General features: G+C 39.9%; 1 protein-coding gene across 1 annotated transcript; it reads right to left on the minus strand.

Annotated features, from left to right (window-relative positions):
- Positions 1–364: 364 nt before the first annotated feature.
- Positions 365–17,213, minus strand: LOC138198256 (zinc finger CCCH domain-containing protein 7B-like). The gene is made up of 22 exons (XM_069149572.1): positions 17,016–17,213; positions 16,703–16,770; positions 16,547–16,583; positions 14,859–15,056; positions 14,155–14,313; positions 13,568–13,648; positions 13,191–13,245; positions 12,880–13,046; positions 10,740–11,331; positions 10,014–10,075; positions 9,830–9,923; positions 9,543–9,704; positions 7,277–7,491; positions 6,193–6,293; positions 5,893–6,074; positions 5,120–5,205; positions 4,646–4,821; positions 4,003–4,108; positions 3,263–3,371; positions 2,381–2,517; positions 2,067–2,236; positions 365–893 (listed from the first exon to the last, which is right to left on the minus strand). The coding sequence occupies exons 2-22, from the start codon at positions 16,759–16,761 to the stop codon at positions 713–715; spliced, it is 3,129 nt and encodes a 1,042-aa protein (XP_069005673.1). The 5' UTR covers positions 16,762–16,770; positions 17,016–17,213; the 3' UTR covers positions 365–712.
- Positions 17,214–17,907: the final 694 nt, after the last annotated feature.

Below are 17,907 nucleotides of genomic sequence, written 5' to 3' on the forward strand. Positions count from 1 at the left end.
TAGTAAAAAAAAGTGTATAAAAAACATGGCAAAAACACTTTCACACATGCATACATAAACAAACACACAGGTTTAACTGGAGAAACTGAGCTTCATTTGGTTACCTTCTCACTTAGTTAAACAACGAACAAAACTATTAATCTTGTAGTAGTTCTGCATATTTGCCAACACCCTTCTCCAATGATAAAGATTGTGAACCAGAAATAACAAAAGAGAAAGGTCTTTGCGTAAGTGAAGATCAGACCTAAACTGGACAACATGAGTTAGATGTGGACACTTTGAGGAACTCTCTTAATAATAATAAAAATCCCTGCTAAAAAAGAAAACTTTAAACAGAAAAGAACAAAACAAAAGCACAAGAATGTGTAGTTGAATATGAACCCTTTATGAATTCTCATCGGTGAACACAGTGATTGTGTATGCTTTGTTTTTCAGAGTGGCACCAACATGAGTTAGAGTTTCACAGAACAAGTTTACTTTCATGTTTTATCTGAACAGACATGAATAATACACTTAGAAAAAAATTAAAATATTTACCATTTCTAAAGTAAATGGAATATGGCATTTTTGGTAAAGCAAACATGTGCTTCAGATTTCACTTGCTCTTTTGGCAAACTCATCTATTGATCACTTCACCTGCAGGCGTTGGTTTGGATTTGAAAACTTACTAGTTTTGCAGTGACATAAATGGCTCACAAAGACAAATTCATTGTCAGTTCTGAAGTAAAAAGTTGTACTTCCCAAAGTCAAACTCGTCAGGCATGATGAGCATGTCTTCCCTGGCTTTGGCCAGCTTCTGTCGCAGGAAATCCCGTCTCTCGGTCCACTCCTGCAGCTCCTTGGGGCTGTGGGCGTAGTCACAGCTCACACCGTCAGGGCAGCTCTCATCCAACCTGGCAATCATTAACATGAGTTGTAATTTTGTATTTCTTAACACAATATTACAAAGCGTTTTCTGTATGTTCAACAATTGTTGCTGATTACCAATAAAATGACTTCACATTTTTTAGTGACATAAACCTGCATTATTGTTTTTTGATCACCGCACAACAAACTATAGACACAAATGTGTTTATATGGCAAATTAAAAAGACGCCACCCTCAATGGAGCTATGATACTACTATGCACCATGGCAACAAGTAAATAAAGAGCAGAGCCTCCATTTTAAGCCGGTATATACGGAATAATAATGTGTGACAGTGCACATTCATCAGTTAAACAGCAGCAATGAAACGGTCGAGTTGCAGCGGAGAAAAGATTTGATCTAATAAACACTACAGTTCGCTCCATTATTTAGCAGACTTGATGACTCGATCCTGACTGGATGGTGAAGCGCTGGAATCCTTCTGTGTGTTACAGAAAACTAATACAGACAGTAGCCCTGCTTTACACCACCAGTAGCCAATGTATGTGAGTTGCATTGGCTTAATGTGAAGTGACCAAATCCAGGGAACAAGTCTCCACCTGGATGTAGATATTTTGTTTAAAGAGAAACATAACAAAGAAAAAAATTAAAACCAAGTTTCAACTTTGTGACACACAGCACGACTGATCTGTGTAACATGTGGTGGTCAGACATTTGCTCTGTTGTACTTAAAAGTCAGAAACAATGATATCACAGTGTACTGACGCACCCTTGAATATAATTCTATATCACTGCAGCAGGGAGAGAAGTCAAAGCACAGGAAGTTAAGGAAAGAAAAGGATATTCAAAAGGTTGTTACTGTCACTGTGTTTACACAGAAACTATTAAAGCAGCGTTTTTCAGTTGACTGTCTCACATGCTAAGCTGTAAATGTATCCCAGTGTGTATTTTTGAAGTACATTTTTCAGACTTTTTATACGTGTGCATCGAGTAATCGTGTGTTTGGGTTCTGAGTATTTCCAAAATACAAGTGACCAACAGCTCAAGCAGCTGCTGCTCTAATGTGCTACACAGTTTAAGTTCCTCTTTAAGTTTTGCGGTCAGATTTCCCTAACTGGTCCTGAGATCCAAACTCAGACCACTGCAAAATCCCCACAAGTTGAATTTAAATATTTTGATGCACCCAGCAGAAGGTCTTACTTGTGGCAGAGTTCAAAGCGTGTACCAGGGAACCGGTAACTCCACGTCAGAGCCTCGTCTTCTCCCTCACAGCTGAACACTCTGTCCTTGTGCTTCTCAGAGGAAATGTGCTGCTGCCACTGTCGCTGGCTGTTACTGTGTTTACCACACAGACGGCAGTGGAAGCCACTCTACAATACAAAAGAGAAGAATTATTGACATTTATTGTTACATCTTTAGAGACAGAAAACACAACATTCAATTTTCAGTTTGGTGTGAGGACAGCTGGTTTTGGTCTTTTACTTTGTCGAGCTGAGAAACGACTGTAAACCCACCATTGGTTCAGCGTAGTCAGTTGGCATTATGATGTATTTCTCCTCGGGGACGGACTGGGTGAGCGTGGCTCCATCTGCTTGGCGATTTTGGGCACTTAATGTCAGCCACATGTCATATATCTGCTGCATGTCCCGCACTGCAGGCACAAACACAATTCTCTGGTCACTATGAGGATGTTCAGTGAGTGGGCTTCTTTCTATTCATGATAAGGTATTTTAAATGCATTTCTGGGGTCAAGCTGTATTTAATCTGAACTGTAGAGCCAATGAAAGTTCAAAGTTGAACTAAATTTACATTTTTAAGCACCTAAAGATTCAATCATCTCTAAATTGTATGTCATACAAGAGAGGCAATAAAAACGAATGTAATGGTCACTGTTGTCATAAAGACATTTAAGGTGTATTGATTGATTCAGGACGTCAACTCGCAGCCTCGTTTTAATCCGCTATCATTTGCCCTGTTAAATTTACTGCAGTACACATCAAAACAAAACGTAATACTTACTGTATCGGTTTCAAATTAAAAGCCTTCTTAGGGTTTCAGTGGAAAGAAAATACTTCATTCCTTAACAAGACTTTAATTGTGAAACATTTGTAAGAACGGGTTTGAGCAATCACACTTTGCATGCGCACGTGTGTGTGTGTGTGTGTGTGTGTGTGTGTGTGTGTGTGTGTGTGTGTGTGTGTGTGTGTGAGTGTGTGTGTGAGTGTGTTTGTGCACATGCATCACAGGTACTTCAACAAAAAGCACAACCCTGCTGCCAAACCAAAGCATAGATCAGCCAAAGACACTGACAGATCTACTAACAGGGCTTCATTATGATAGGTCGATTTTCTCTATTTCTTTATTATTTTCTGGTAGCAGTAATTTTAATAACTCACAGTCATTATTCTTCAGATACATCCACATCTCCTTTTCCTCTTGGCTGTGAGCAAAGGTGCAGTTTCCAGTGTAGCTACATTTCCTCTTCTCCAAAATCTGTGTACACATCTGCCAGAAGGAAAGTTAATGCTGTTAAACACAGATCACACGGTTAAGTGAAAACTTTCACCAGAAAAAACTTCCAAACATCATTTGAAATATCAGAAATGGCTAAACATTGGAATAATACAAACAGTCAGCTGCATGGACATATATAGAAAATGAGCATGCTGCCCCCTTTGGGACAACAGACTTAATATCACCTTAACAAGCACAAACACCAGCTGGACTTTGGAGCATTCAGAGAAACGAGGATAAAAGCTCACCAGTTACATTTAATTACCTTTAATGTATATGTGCTCTGTTTTTTTCCTCGGCTTCTGTATGTGTCTGGATTTATTTTGTTTCTTCACTGATTTACTTTTATATATTGTACTATGTTTACCATTTATCAGAACATTTTATTTAAAAAATGTAATCCAACAAAGACCCACAAAGCCTTCAAGGCACACCGTAATAAGCAACAACATAAACCTTTAAATTATATATTTAAAGCACCAGATATACAAAACAGTGAAAACATAAAGGAAAGGAAATGCAACAAAGATTAGGGAGGACCCTCGGTCATCAGTGTGGGAATGTGTGACCTTCATACTAGTTGTGGTATTAAAGAGCAGAAGATCAGAAGAAGCAAACCTACGTCATACTGCAGAGGGAAGTTCTTGGCATGTGGCAGTGGTCGCACCTGAACCCATTTACTTCTCTCTGAGGACCTCGCCAGTAGTACTCGTCTCTCTTTGGTCCACCTGAAGAAGACGAGACACTGAACACCGATCGTGGAGACCTGACTGGACCACAGGCCTGTCAATCAAACAGACAGGCCCCCAAACATACCGACTTTTTGAGGCCTATCTAATTAATCATGGGATTATTTTCAGACGGACCTCCAGAAAACTAGAAGGAGTGACTTTAGAAAATGACACCATGATAACCTGTGGAAAAAATGTGTTGACTTTGTATTTAATGAGAGAATTTGAATGGGAGTCTGTGGAGACAAGAGGCTTTTCTGGAGGCAAACCCTAGCGGCATCTTACTTTGCTTGTTTGACTTTTGCTGTTGAACAAGCGAAAGTGGATGAGAACACTCCCTAAATGCACTTACATACGTTTCAGACTACACACTTTGATCATTAACATAGAGCCCTTGAAATTTTAAGAATCTAAATCTCTCATAATAATGACATGGCCACATTTATAGATCATTTTTGCAATTTACTGACTATGTATACTCCATTATTTTCCAAACATGTAATGGAACTAAGCACGTGTATTATTTCTACTCACGCGTGTCTGGCTTTGGCAGTGCAGTACTTGAGGGCTTTGTCTGGTTCACTGACCAGGCTGCCCCGCCAGCACTGAGCACAGGCAAACGTCATCTTCAAGTTCAGAGTCTTCCCAGCAGCACCAGCACCACCGCCTCCTCCTGCTCTTGGTTTGCCCCCTCCCCCTCCAGAAGACAGCTGTTTAACATTGAATAAAAACAATCAGAGGAGTTCATTAGACTATTTCAACACACATATAATTAATATTCATGACAAATATGAGAGTCAATTATAAAAGGTGAACAATTCAGCCCTTGTACACATTAACAAGACCAGCAGTGGGGTGATGTCACTGCTTTAAAATGGATTTAGTCACGAGAAGAAGTTCAAACAAGAAGGTGGACAATGTTGACTTCGAACAAACTGTGACAAGTTGGTCTGTAGGACTGAAAAACATTGTGTTGTTTCTATGAAAATGGTCAAAACTGTTTCTTACTCTGTTTCCTTTCTGTTTGCTGGAGGGTTGCTCAAGATTGTTGTAATATTTCATGGATACTTTCACAATTTCATCAGGGCTGATACCTGTAAAGAACAAATACACACACACACACACACACACACACACACACACACACACACACAGATAGTCAATACACAGGTTAATGGAGGGTTAAAGGAGGGTTTTACAGCTGGAACAATGATGAGAATAGTGAGTGAAACAAAACACAATGTTCAAATCACAAATCTGACACATTTTAAGGCAAAACAAGTCAACAAGCATGTCATCTGAACTAAACACAATGTTAGCAAGCTAACCAATGGAAAGTTAGAAATGTCCCAATCCATTATTAATTGTTCATTGATTCATATTTCATCACTGCACACATGTATGCTACCAGCAGGAGTACACTTTGCTTCCAGCCACTAAATGTGCTCTCTGTTAATGACATCGGTGTGACAGTTAATGTAAAACAAAGGATCGGGGCTAAACATACTTCAATAGAGCTGATAATGATCAGATAAAAAAATGCCTTCATTGATGACTTTCAACGACTAATATTAGTTGTGAAAACGATATTCTTCAAAGTGGCAATTTTTTTTTAATTTCAAATACATTCAACAGTAACGCTCATTACAAGCCCAAATACTTCTCTGCAAGTCTAACTTTTACACTTCCATAAGTTTTACATATCTGAAAAACCGGTCTAAAAATTGCCAGGGTTTCCGGGACACATGTAAACACTGTGCATGCATGTGAGGAGACTGCACCTGTGTGTCGCTGCACCCTCCAGGTTTTGAGCTCTATGACAGAGTGGGCATAATAGCAGTTGTCCTCCCTCTGGCAGCCGTACCGGATGGCTTGGCGGCACAAGTCCAAGTGGCAGAGGACGCTCAGCGGACGAACCTTCCTGTAGTTCACGTTGTGAGTCCTCACCACAAATGCCAAGCACCTGACAGGCACAGAGGCAGAAATCAAAGTGTGTTTAAGACAGAGAGAAAGACGTGTGATAAAGAGTTAGTGCGACCGTGTAATGCGAGAGCGTGAGGACTCGTTATAACCACACTCACTTATTAGCATCGAAGTTGTGGCGAGCTTCCAGGTTGGAGCAGATGGTGAGATTGTCTCTGTGGCGCTCACTGATGATTCGAGGTTTGCTGTCGTAGCACTCCTACAGAGACGCAGCAGAAAGACAGAAACAATAGAAGCAGAAGAACAAGAGATCAACGACAGGAAAGAACAAAGAAAAACATCCCATCATCTGATCATCTTAACAAATAAACATTAATGAAAACATTCATCACGACAGAGACATGATGCATACAGACAGACAGAAAGAGACTATAACATCAATAGTGTTTAATTTAGTCTAATAGTGTAACAGTTCATGAATAGAACAACCAATCAAAAATGTAGGGGTTCCAGTTGAAACATACATAAAACAACTGAAGAAACTGCAGACTGCAGCATATAAATCACTTTTAGATAAGACTTCATTTTTATGGAAACGTGACTTCATTCATGAATACATGCAGACACAAGTGCTGATCTAAATACAAGCATGAATAAACAAATAAACATTTGAATTTATAGATATTTATACATGTTTAAATAACTACCCCAAAAAATTAAATGCATACAAATTGATACAAACATAACTTGGATAAAAAAAATAATACTACAGCACTATGTTAATTATTTCTGTATGCATATATCTTAAGTATTTATTTCTACTTTTATTTATTCCTGTCTTTTGTGTAAAGGTGTAAAGGCCGACTGCTTACAGAAGTTTGTGCAATATATGTACATTATTCTCAGAAATAAAAAATAAATGAATTAGAAATGTAGAATAAAAATGAATAAAATTATTACACCTATATATCTATTCATTTTTATGCATTTATGTAATCAAAGCAGTTGATTAATTGGTTTATGCAATAATCATAAATCTTTTTCGTAAATATAATGATTATTATTCTCAGCAATAGTAGTTTTTTTGTAATTGTCCTTTTTCATCCTCTATAGAAAAAGAGATTTCAATCTTGCATCAAAGTTTTATGAAGAATAAGTACAGTTGTTCTGTTTTACAATAACAAAATAAGGAAAACAAACCTAACTTGAGATTTGACAGTGCAACAACATATGTGCACTAACCTGACAGAGGAAGATGAACATGCCCTTGTTCTCCTGTAGAAGGCGGATGATGCCGTTCACAGGGTCCATTTTGACTGCTGCCGTCTCAAACAGCAGGTTTCTGTCCAGCGCCCCCTTCCTCTCCTCCGTCCACACGTCGATCTCCAGCTGGTTGAATGCGAAATTGCATTTCTCTCCGTACATACACAGGCCCAAAGCCCCAGAGTTCAGCAGCTCTGTGAGAGAATTCATTACATTACATTTAGCTGACGCTTTTATCCAAAGCGACTTATAACACACTGATGATCGGGAGCAATTTTTTTTTTTAGGGTTCATTGTCTTGCTCAAGGACACTTAGGCATGTGGACAGGAGGAGCTGGGATTGAACCACCAACCTTCCGATTAGCGTGCAACCCACTCTACCAACTGAGTTACAGCCTCCCCGATTCCCCGAATTCACATAAACACGGTCACATTAGTTGCTCATGTTTTATCATAAACTCCCTTCTCAATCATACAGCGATTTTAATTTGAATGTTTATCTAAATTAATTTGTCATCTACAGTTCCCTTAGTGGCAGTAAGCTACCTTGATTGCATTTTAAAAAAAAAGTAGTAGTAAATATTGGGAAACTTCATCAAAACTACTAAGAAAGTCTGGTGCTTAAGAATCCAGACTGGATAAAGTCTGATGAAACTCAAAGAGAAGCTCACATGGCTAAAAGATAACACTGATTCTTTAAAGTACCTCTGACTGAAAGAACAAACTGTGCTCTGATGGTTTTATCAGCCTACGTCTGGGTTTCATTGTCTGTTGCATCAAATGTTTTTGGACTTAAATAAAAATTTCAACCCTTAAAGGGTTATGTATGAAAACGTGTTAATGGTGCTTTAACTAAGGCATCCCGAAAAGTTTTATCAAAACTCAGCTATCGTTTTAGCATCTGTATTAAACATTTTGAAACAATACCGAGCCCTCTGTGCAGCGTGTGTGGGAGGTTGTCCCTTCCACAGCCTGATATCCTATCATTTTCCTCTCAAGGTCAGACAACACACAAGACAGGAAAAAGAGTACAAGAAATTAGCCTGAAGACATCAACTCCTCTCTTTACATACCAACAGTCTGTTCAAGGAAATGGCCCACAGTAAACATCCACAAAGATTAAGATTTTTTTTTTTTAATCTTCTATTGTACATGGAATAACGAGACAGAAGTATGAAAGAAGAACAGAAAAGAAGGGAAGTTGGGAATGATACAGCAGCACAAAGGGCTTTTTGTGTTGATATTCATTCATAACGTGTTTGTCCCCTTTTGACTGCCAAAATTATGTGACTTTGCCACTAAAAACTTCTATACTGGCAGCTATGTTTGATATATTACTTTGTTTACATTGGGTTGATATGTGCACTACGCGAAGTTTTATAGTCAGTGCTGATGAGTAATTAGATGAAAGTAAATTACAAAATCGATCTAAATTTGATCAGTTACAAATACAAAGAAAAATTGTAATTACATTACATTAATTATTGAAAATATTAGTGAACACAAAGGAGTTACAAATGAATGTCATTTTCAGTAAAAGAATTTATGGTGAATAAAATATTCATTGTTATTTTGCATATTTTCAGCGTGCAGGGATATCCTCAGTCTACGTCCAGCAGCCTCCATTCATTTGGCCGAAAGCCCTCCAATTTTGAGTCTTTTTTTTTAATTGATTCTCTTTGTTCAATTTAATTGGCAGACAAGAAGTGGTGCAAATTCAATGTGCAATGCTCTAAGCAACCCCAACAAGGCTGTTTGCCATGTCGCCAGATAAGATGAAGAGATATTTAAAAAGTCTTTCAGGAACCTGTGAAAAGTGCCCAGTCCTGTTAATGGTTCTATCATCACTTAGCATGGGGTCAACCTGAATGTAGAGCATTTCTCCTTCACTGCAGTCAGCTGTGATCTACATACTTTGATGGTTGGCCTTTGAAGAAACTTTCATTTAAGTTTGATTGTGATGAGTGTTGAGCTCTGTTGTGACGTTTACACTTCCTAGTTTACATTTATTTTTCAGTACTTTTTAGTTTTGTTGCCCAGTTTTTGTAAGAAAAGTCATCAAATGCAATAAGTTACATTACTTTTATGAAGTGATTAAAATAGTTACATTACTTATTAAATATTTTACAGAGTAACTACTAATCTGTAACCTTCCCAACCCTGACTACAGTAATGAGCAGTGAACTATGCACACCAACACAAGAGATCCTGATATCAGCCCCCCGTTTGTTTGTGAGATTCTTACCCCTGCACAGAACAAAGGGCCCATTGAAAGATGTCCAGGTTGGAAGCGGTCTCACTCTGGTCCACTCCGAAGAATAACCCGCTTTTCGTCTACATAACAGAATGTCGTGCTTACAGTTGTGGACCAGGTCAGGCTTGTGGAAAAAAGTGTATATGCCTTCACCTAAGAATGAAATAGTCCACAAATATACAACATGCTTTAGGAAAATGCAAACGATAAATAAGAACAACAGCCAAAATCTGAGATAAGCTGAAAACAGAAGGGTGTAAATATTCCTGGATTCGTACCTTCCCGGGGGAAACAGGCAGAGCAGGCCTGCAGGAACTCATGGGTGGAGGACAGGGGGTTGCAGGCTGCAGCCAGGCCTTGGTTATCTCTCTCCTTTATTTCCACGGTAAGAAGAACATTTATGTTAACGATAACAAAACAGAGTGAAAGAGTGAGTAACACAAGCCAAGTAATCAGGCTTACTTTGTAGTGATTCTTAGGAGATCGTGTTACAGGAGCTACAGCAGTGTGAGCGGCTGGGAGACCTGAGGAGCAACGACAGAACATAAATTACAAACTGCACTGAGAAGAAAGGGTTAAAACCCACAAACACCAGGACCCATTTTTACAAAGAGAGCACCTATTTACATTGTTTGCTATTCAAATCAATTAATTTGCATTTTATTTTGTTTTATTTCCGACACTAACTTTGTAATATACAGTGTATCTTGTGAAGCTCAGAACAAATGTATTGACTATAGATTTGAGACAGAACAGAACATGCTTTCCGTGTTTCCTTCCGTCCTCAATGTTGACATAAAACGTCCGGTATCCAAAACCGCAAAAGACCGGTCATAAAGCCTGACAGTTCACCCAATAATTAAAGGGACATAAGACAAAAACAATACTGTTAAACAAATCTATGTTTTTTTCTGATTTTCTTGTGAAATAATGTACGCTGTCATTTTATCAGGGCTCTAAAGAATTTGAAAAAAAACCAACTCCAGTCTTCATCGACTCCGCCCAAAACCCAAAAGAAATAATGGGGCCTGCAATGTTTCAGATTCAAAAAAGCAAAATGTTTGGGAACAACTAATGCAGGTCAAAGTCAAGTAACTAATTACAGATTCTATAAGCAGAAATAAAATCTAAAAAGATGGCCTACAACTTTGCCAATCATATTATAAGTCCCCAATAAAGCATAGTTACCAGTTGAGCTGAAATCGGAGAGCGAGTCCAGGGAGCTTCCCCCTACTGAGACTGCAACACCTTCCAGGGAGGGAAACGAGTCCAGCACATCGAGGGAGTCGAGCTGGTCCATGGCCTTCATGCTAAGTTTAGTTACATCACCACTCTGACCACTTGGATCACAGACGGTCTCAAAGGGATCTAGTTCATCTAGTAATTCATCGAGGGACTTTTCATCTGCGTCCAGCTCTGTTTTGGACTCGTTAACATCCTCAGCAGCAACAGCACTCGGCGTCACATCAAGGAAATCATCAAGGCAATCAAGGGAATCGAGACCGTCTGGGGCATCCAGCGCCGTGGAGGCTGGTGCTACGTTTGAAGCGTCTCCACCTCTTCCATTTCCAGAGGGTGAGAGGTAATCTAGGATATCCAGCGTTGCAGCTGAGGAGCCATGTCCACCACCTGAGAAGGAGTCCAGGGAGTTGAGTTGGCTGATGGCTGAGCTGAAGAAGGCCGGGGGAAGCTGGGGTGTTGGGGCAGGCAGGACGGAGGGAACTGTGTGAGTGTTAGTGGATGTCTTCCTGGGGACTGGGAACGGTGTCTGGAGGTGGGTCTGGAAAACACAGAGGTAACTTTGCTTTAGGATGGATGACACATCTTGTCAAAAAAACTATAAGCAATGTATCACAATTTCTGAAGTTTATGGTTAGATTTGAAGGTTTCTAATGGAGTTTGATTGCACTTAGCTTAAAAAGTAAATTGTACTCGCTGGCTTGACAGCTGCTAAAAAGAAGATTGCGTTGTGATGGGCTAGTTTTACGATAAACTAAAATATTTGATAGCAAACATAAAAGTAAAACAAGACAATATAGATTTGTTTTAATATTTTAAAAACTGCCAAAAAAATTTTTACTTATTGCCAATACTGCTCACCTAATACTGCAGTTATTATTATATTTTTACATTAACAATGAATCAAATGACTAGTAATACCTCTTACAAACCAATAACCAAGATTTGACGCAAGTCATCTGACCAGAGTTCAACCTTTCTTTTGACCTAGTCAGTCAATACCAGTTAATCCCTGGTCAAGATAATTCAGATGGGATCTGGGTCACAACCCCAAACAGATTAACTCACAAACTGGAAATCAACAGACAACATGGCAACTCAGGTGGTGTGATTCCAACCCACCTCAACCCAAAATCAATATGATCCTGGTCAGCCCCTTTGTGTTCAAGCGGTATATGTTGAATGTGAAAAGGGCACCCAGATGTTGTAGCCTGTAATTTTGGTTTATAGCCTACAAACTCTCATCAGCATTGTTTCTAGTTGTGGTGAACGGCCATTTACACTGCAAACGCTCTGACTAACCAGCTATACTCCATCTGTACAGCACTGAATGGTACACAGACCGTGTCAGTGAGCTGTTGAAGAAAGTGAAACATCAAACTGCCAAACAGCCAGATGTTTCCGAAGAAAACATTCAATATCTACACCTGCTTTATCCTGACCAGGATAAGGACAGCCTGGAGCGGTCACCAGTACATCACAGGGCCAACAGGCGACCAGTCATCCTCACATTTAAACCTACGTCCAACTTATCACCCATTAACTTAACATGCATCTCTTTGGACTGTGGGAGCAGCAGGTTCAAACCCAGAACTTTCCTGTTGCTAGGTGACGGTCCAAACCACTGCACCACCGTACCGCCACTATTTAATCAATTTAGAGCTAAAAATACACTAAATATTGGGCCAAAATCATCAAGCCGACAGAAACCAAACTTCGACTGGATGCTAATGTGCCTCTGTGTTTGTGTGTGCTGGATATGTTAACAGGCGACTCTTTGCTGGCACTCAATGATGTCTGTGATTCATTAGCTACCCAAAGCAAGATTAATCCTTGACAACTGCTCTGAAATGAACAGAAAAGGATGCAATGTGTTGCATAAATGAGCTAAAATATTTTTTTTTTTAAAGTGCATTTTCTGACAAACCATCCCCTTTAAAACTTGGACATTATTTACATAAAATGATGTGATTTTCAGGACCTTTCTGCTCAGTAATCCTCTACAACTAAGGACATTTTCATCCATTATCAGCAACAAAGGTTAGCTGACTGGATCTATAAGGACAAACACACCACAGGAAGGTTTTACCTCAGTTTGCCCCTCCTCAGTCGGGAAGCAGTCAAGCAGGCTGTCTAAGTCATCTCCCATCAGCTCGGAGTCCTCCAGAACCCCCACCCTGTCAGATACGATGGAGGCAGCAGGTCGGCTGGGAGGTGTGGGGGGAACCGAGGTCTGAGGAATGCTGGGAAAGCTGACTGAAAAGAATTAGGACAACATTTATAATAACAGATAATAATATTGTAATTGTACAATTTGTTTTCCAGCTTAATCATAACGACAGATGTGGACACACAAATGTGGCCAGTATTGTTAATGAGGTGAAAGAAAAGAAGTCTGACCTGGTGCGACGCTGCTCAGAGGATTCAAACCATTTCCTATATTATTACCAGACACCTGGACGGGAGAAAAAAGAGCAGAAATAAATAAGAAGATCTGAGAATAATTCAGAAAATGAGTACAGGAAATAGAAAAATCGAATTCACTTCATAGGTAATAATGGTCATTTAATCCAAATTAATTTTACTATGAACAGAATAAGTTATGATGTAAATGTCAACATCACAACATAAAATGATTTACACTGTGATATTTGTTCATGCTCATCCCCTGATTACATCCTACCTGAGCATGATTGAGCAGAAGACTAAGAAAATATTTCACTTGTCCTCAATGATAAAAAAAAGAAAAAAATCGACATAATAATTATTTTACTAACCTTTGCGCTGACATAAGGTTTTCTAACTTTTAGTCCCAGATGGATGGCCAGCTCCTGAGCCAGCTCGTTCACCTGTTTGTCCTGTCAAGAGTTGAATGAATAAATGAATGAATGAATCCACTGAAAATTTTAGACAGACCGTGTCAGTGAGCTGATTTTAACATGCAGTTTAAGTCAAGCTCATTACAACAATGAAACTGATCCACAAAGACAGTTTATCTCATCTTCCTCATCAATGCTAATAAGAAACACTTTGATGTGGCGCTGGGCCACATATCAATACTGTATTGTGTGGTGAGTAGCAGGTACACTATAATGTCTGAAATGCTAAATAATCACTAATTACAAGCAACACAGCTTACGCACAGTAACTGCCACTTTATGTTATAAATTGCAATCGTTACCTACTAGGATCACCAAAATCATTCGGATTAATGCTCTGAGGACTGTGGATGTCAAAAGTTTGTTGTTAAGATGCTTTAGTGTGGAAGCAGTGGTGCTGTGCATGAAAATAACTGATTTACATTTAAGCCCTTGGGACAGCAGACTTCCTGATTGAAACTCTCGCATGTCACTCCCTCCTTTACCATATGAGTGAAGAGCAGACAGTTGGTAGTGCAGTTGTAGGCCTCCTTGTACTTCCCCTGCTCCTTCAGACAAACAGCCTTCCTGTACATGGCCCGCCAGCTTTCCTTAAACACTTTGAGAGCGCTGTCACAGTCCTGCACACCTTCATCATATTTACCCTATAAATAGAAAACATGAGAAATGAAAATAAATGGTGAGAAAAATTCAAATGAGGAACATGGAAGTGACATAATATATACATAGGAACAATTAAATCCATGTTTAAAAGGTCAACTTTAAGTCTTTACTTGATTATAATGTCTAGATTAACCTTAGAAAGACAAAACTTAAAACGATGATTACCAAAGCAGTGTCTGAAATGAAAATGTTTCAAGCTTGGTGCAGTTGTTCAGGAGGTCCTCTTTTGGATCACACAAGTGAACCTCAGTGAGTGTTGATGGCCTTTATGTCTTCAATGTGACCATTTCAAGGCAAAAATAACAAAGCTGTCTTTTTTGTTTGCACCAATTAGAAAACCCTTTTGTTTTAATTCAGATTTGACACTGAAGAAGTTTATGTGCTTTATGCTCTTAGCCAGAACTTAAACTTTTTTTTGTCAAGTAAATGAAAAGCATGTGGAAACTGTCAATGACCCGCCTGTAAGTGTGACTCTGTTGCCCACTGCAGGATGATGAGCAGTCTCACAGGATCAAATGTATCTCACCATGCTGTGGTAGGCAGCAGCCCGGTTGACATACAGGCTCTCCAGCAGGGCCTCTGGGATCTGGACCTCCCCGGCTTCAGCATAGCACGAGACGTTCAAGCCTTCGCTGAACTCTCTAACAGCCTGCTCCCACTGCCCGTCTCGGAAGAAGGCGTTGCCCTCATCCAGCAGGTTGCACACTAACTTAGTCAGGAAGTCCTGGAAATAGGAAAAGAACAAAGGGAATAAAATGCTGCTGGTTTGTCTCCAAACTTTTAAGGCCTGTTATAGTCACACGCCACAGCTTTATAAATGATTTTAGACAATGTTTAAAAAACGCCAAACAGTTGTGAAAATCATGACAGGATGCAGACAAAATGTTCAGCGAGATGCAGCGACAGATTAAAGCTTTCTCTACCAGACTTTACTGTTCAGGTTTTCTAAAACTTGAGGTGTCTAATTGTTACCTCCACCAAGGGGATCGTCTTTGCACCATCTATTTATGTTGAGACTTATTGGTAGCTGTAAGCATTTGTCCTGTTTACACCGGCACTTAGATTTCATGGCAATCCACCCAATATTTTAAGATATTTCACACACACACAGAAAAATAAATCTGGTGGCATTCAAGAGAAAGACTGAATAATGATCAATACATGTCACTAAACAAACTAAATCACCAACCATGTGATGGTAGTAGATTAAAAGTCAGGGGATCTGTTTCATCATCTGGTGGCAACAGTTAGTCTATAATTTCTTCCTTCTAATAGTTACTGAAATAATTACTAGTAGTCAACCAACTCATCCACGGAGCAACACTGCCACCTCTAAAGTCACACTGGTATCTTCCACCTTTGACCTTTTGACTCCAGGATCATGGTGTTTACTGGGATTGTTTTCTTGCCAGATGCACATTTTGACATTTGACAAAATATTGGAGCTAAAGCTATATTTTACATACAAATAATTGTCCATTACATTATGGCTAGATGAATGTAAACTGGGCGTGATCCTGCACACCAGAGACAGAGCCGGCGAACCTCCAGTTCAAAAGTTCAGCACTGCAGATTTAAAAGAATCAAACTTTAGATTTGAAGATATACATTTAATTTGGCCACACCAGAGGACAAAAGACTATATTACTTTTCGCAGAACTCTGGAGTCACCTTACAAAGATTTAGATATCAATAATGATAAGATAAAGATAAGATCAGATAAAAGATCAAACTCAACTCTACGGGAGAACTAAGTATCAATAGAAAATAAACAAAACAAAACCCCAAAAGAATTTAAATAGCTCAGTACAGACATTAAACAATATCAGACTACCCTCTAAATGTCATCAAATAAAAAACTTAAGATAATGAAAAATATACACATGAAGAGATCCTTCTGCAAAAAGCAACTCAAAGTGAGCGTTGTCCTAAAACATGCTTAACAAAAGGTTAGAGTAGCTGCAGGACAAAGCAGCAAGGCCTCCCAGAGGAAAATGGACAACAGTCAATACAATACAAAAAAAAGGTGTCCATCCTTGATCTTTCATGTAGCCAGGATTTAAAGGGGAATAACGAACTGACAGAGAAGATTCCCAACAGATAGGGAGGTCTGGGACTTCAGCAAAGACTTGGGATCAAATAGTTGCAGATCAAAACATGCATGAAACCAAGAAAGCAGAAGGAGACAGACATGACACTGATAACAGCCAGTACCTGGTAGCCCTCCGGCTCTGGATAAGCCAGGGAAGACCTACAACACAAGGAGGCAACCTATTTAGAAGTGCTGACACAGCTTAGCTGTAAACGATACGAGTGCTTTAGTTTCACTTTCTGGAAGGGTGCCTTCAAATTAAAACCAAATATTCTCACTGTATAAATGTCAGAGCTTTGCTTATCTCCTCCTGGCGTTTCTGTCGGGCAGGCTCCATGCTCGTCCACTGGAGGAAGACACGAAGACCACAGCGGGGTTAGCAACGAAGACTGACTCGTGTCATGTTTGGCAATAGCTATGAAATGTGGCTGATTTACATCCACTTCCGTCGAAATGAGACGGCAGCGAACAACCACTCGCGTTGGCACAAAAACGGCCTGAGCCTGTTTGCTCATGTTTACTTTGGTGTTCACTATTTTCACAAACATCCGTCAAGGTGCGACCAACTGGGCCAACTTCAGACACACCTACCTGATGAAGTGAGGGAGTTCATTGAACCAAAACAAAGTTTAAAAGCGTGCCATGCAGGATCCGAAAGGGAAAAGACGGAACAAATTACGACAGTTAGGGATCTTTGCAGGAGGAAACCCAATGAAGCTTCCTATCTGACGGTCCAATAGTCTCACTCCCAGGTTAAGTTTCGATTCCCTGCTGCCAGTACATTCACCAGGCAGCTGCAAATCTTCTCACCAAAAGAGAACCCAACCCTCGAGAGTAGTCACATGATCAACACGCCCTACGTCAAGAAGCTCAGGGCCAATCCGCATCGTGCTTGCGTCACGGCGGAGGAAAGCCGCGGCGGTTTATTTAGTGCTCTTTAACACATTACATTACATTTCATTACATTTAGCTGACGCTTTTGTCCAAAGTGCATAAGTGCATTTCAACCATGAGGGTACAAACCCAGAACAACAGGACCTGGACCAGAACTTGCGACGCCTTCTAAGTGAGAAGAGGACGTATTCTCCTGATGTTGTGCAGCATGTTTCTACAGGAACGTGTTGTTGCAGTGATGTTGGCAGTAAGAGAGAGTTGACTGTCCAGTGTCCCACCGAGGTTCCTTGCAGTCAGGGTCGGGGATAACACAGAGTTGTCCAAGGGAATAGTCAGGTTGAGGGTGGGAGAGTCTTTCCCCGGATGGAAGAGCAGTTCGGTCTTGTCGAGGTTAATTTTGAGGTGGTGTGAGGACATCCACTGAGATGTCAGTCAGACAGGCAGAGATTCGTGCTGCTACCTGTGTTTCAGATCGGGGAAAAGAGAGGATTAGTTGGGTGTCGTCAGCATAGCTGTGGTAGGAAAAGCCATGAGAGTGAATGACAGAGCCGAGAGAGTTGGTGTACAGAGAGAAGAGGAGGGGACCCAG

Source organism: Embiotoca jacksoni, unplaced genomic scaffold, assembly GCF_022577435.1.
Source record: "Embiotoca jacksoni isolate LCO1_2020_lvr unplaced genomic scaffold, fEmbJac1.0.p SCAF_15, whole genome shotgun sequence".
Classification (NCBI taxonomy): domain Eukaryota; kingdom Metazoa; phylum Chordata; class Actinopteri; family Embiotocidae; genus Embiotoca; species Embiotoca jacksoni.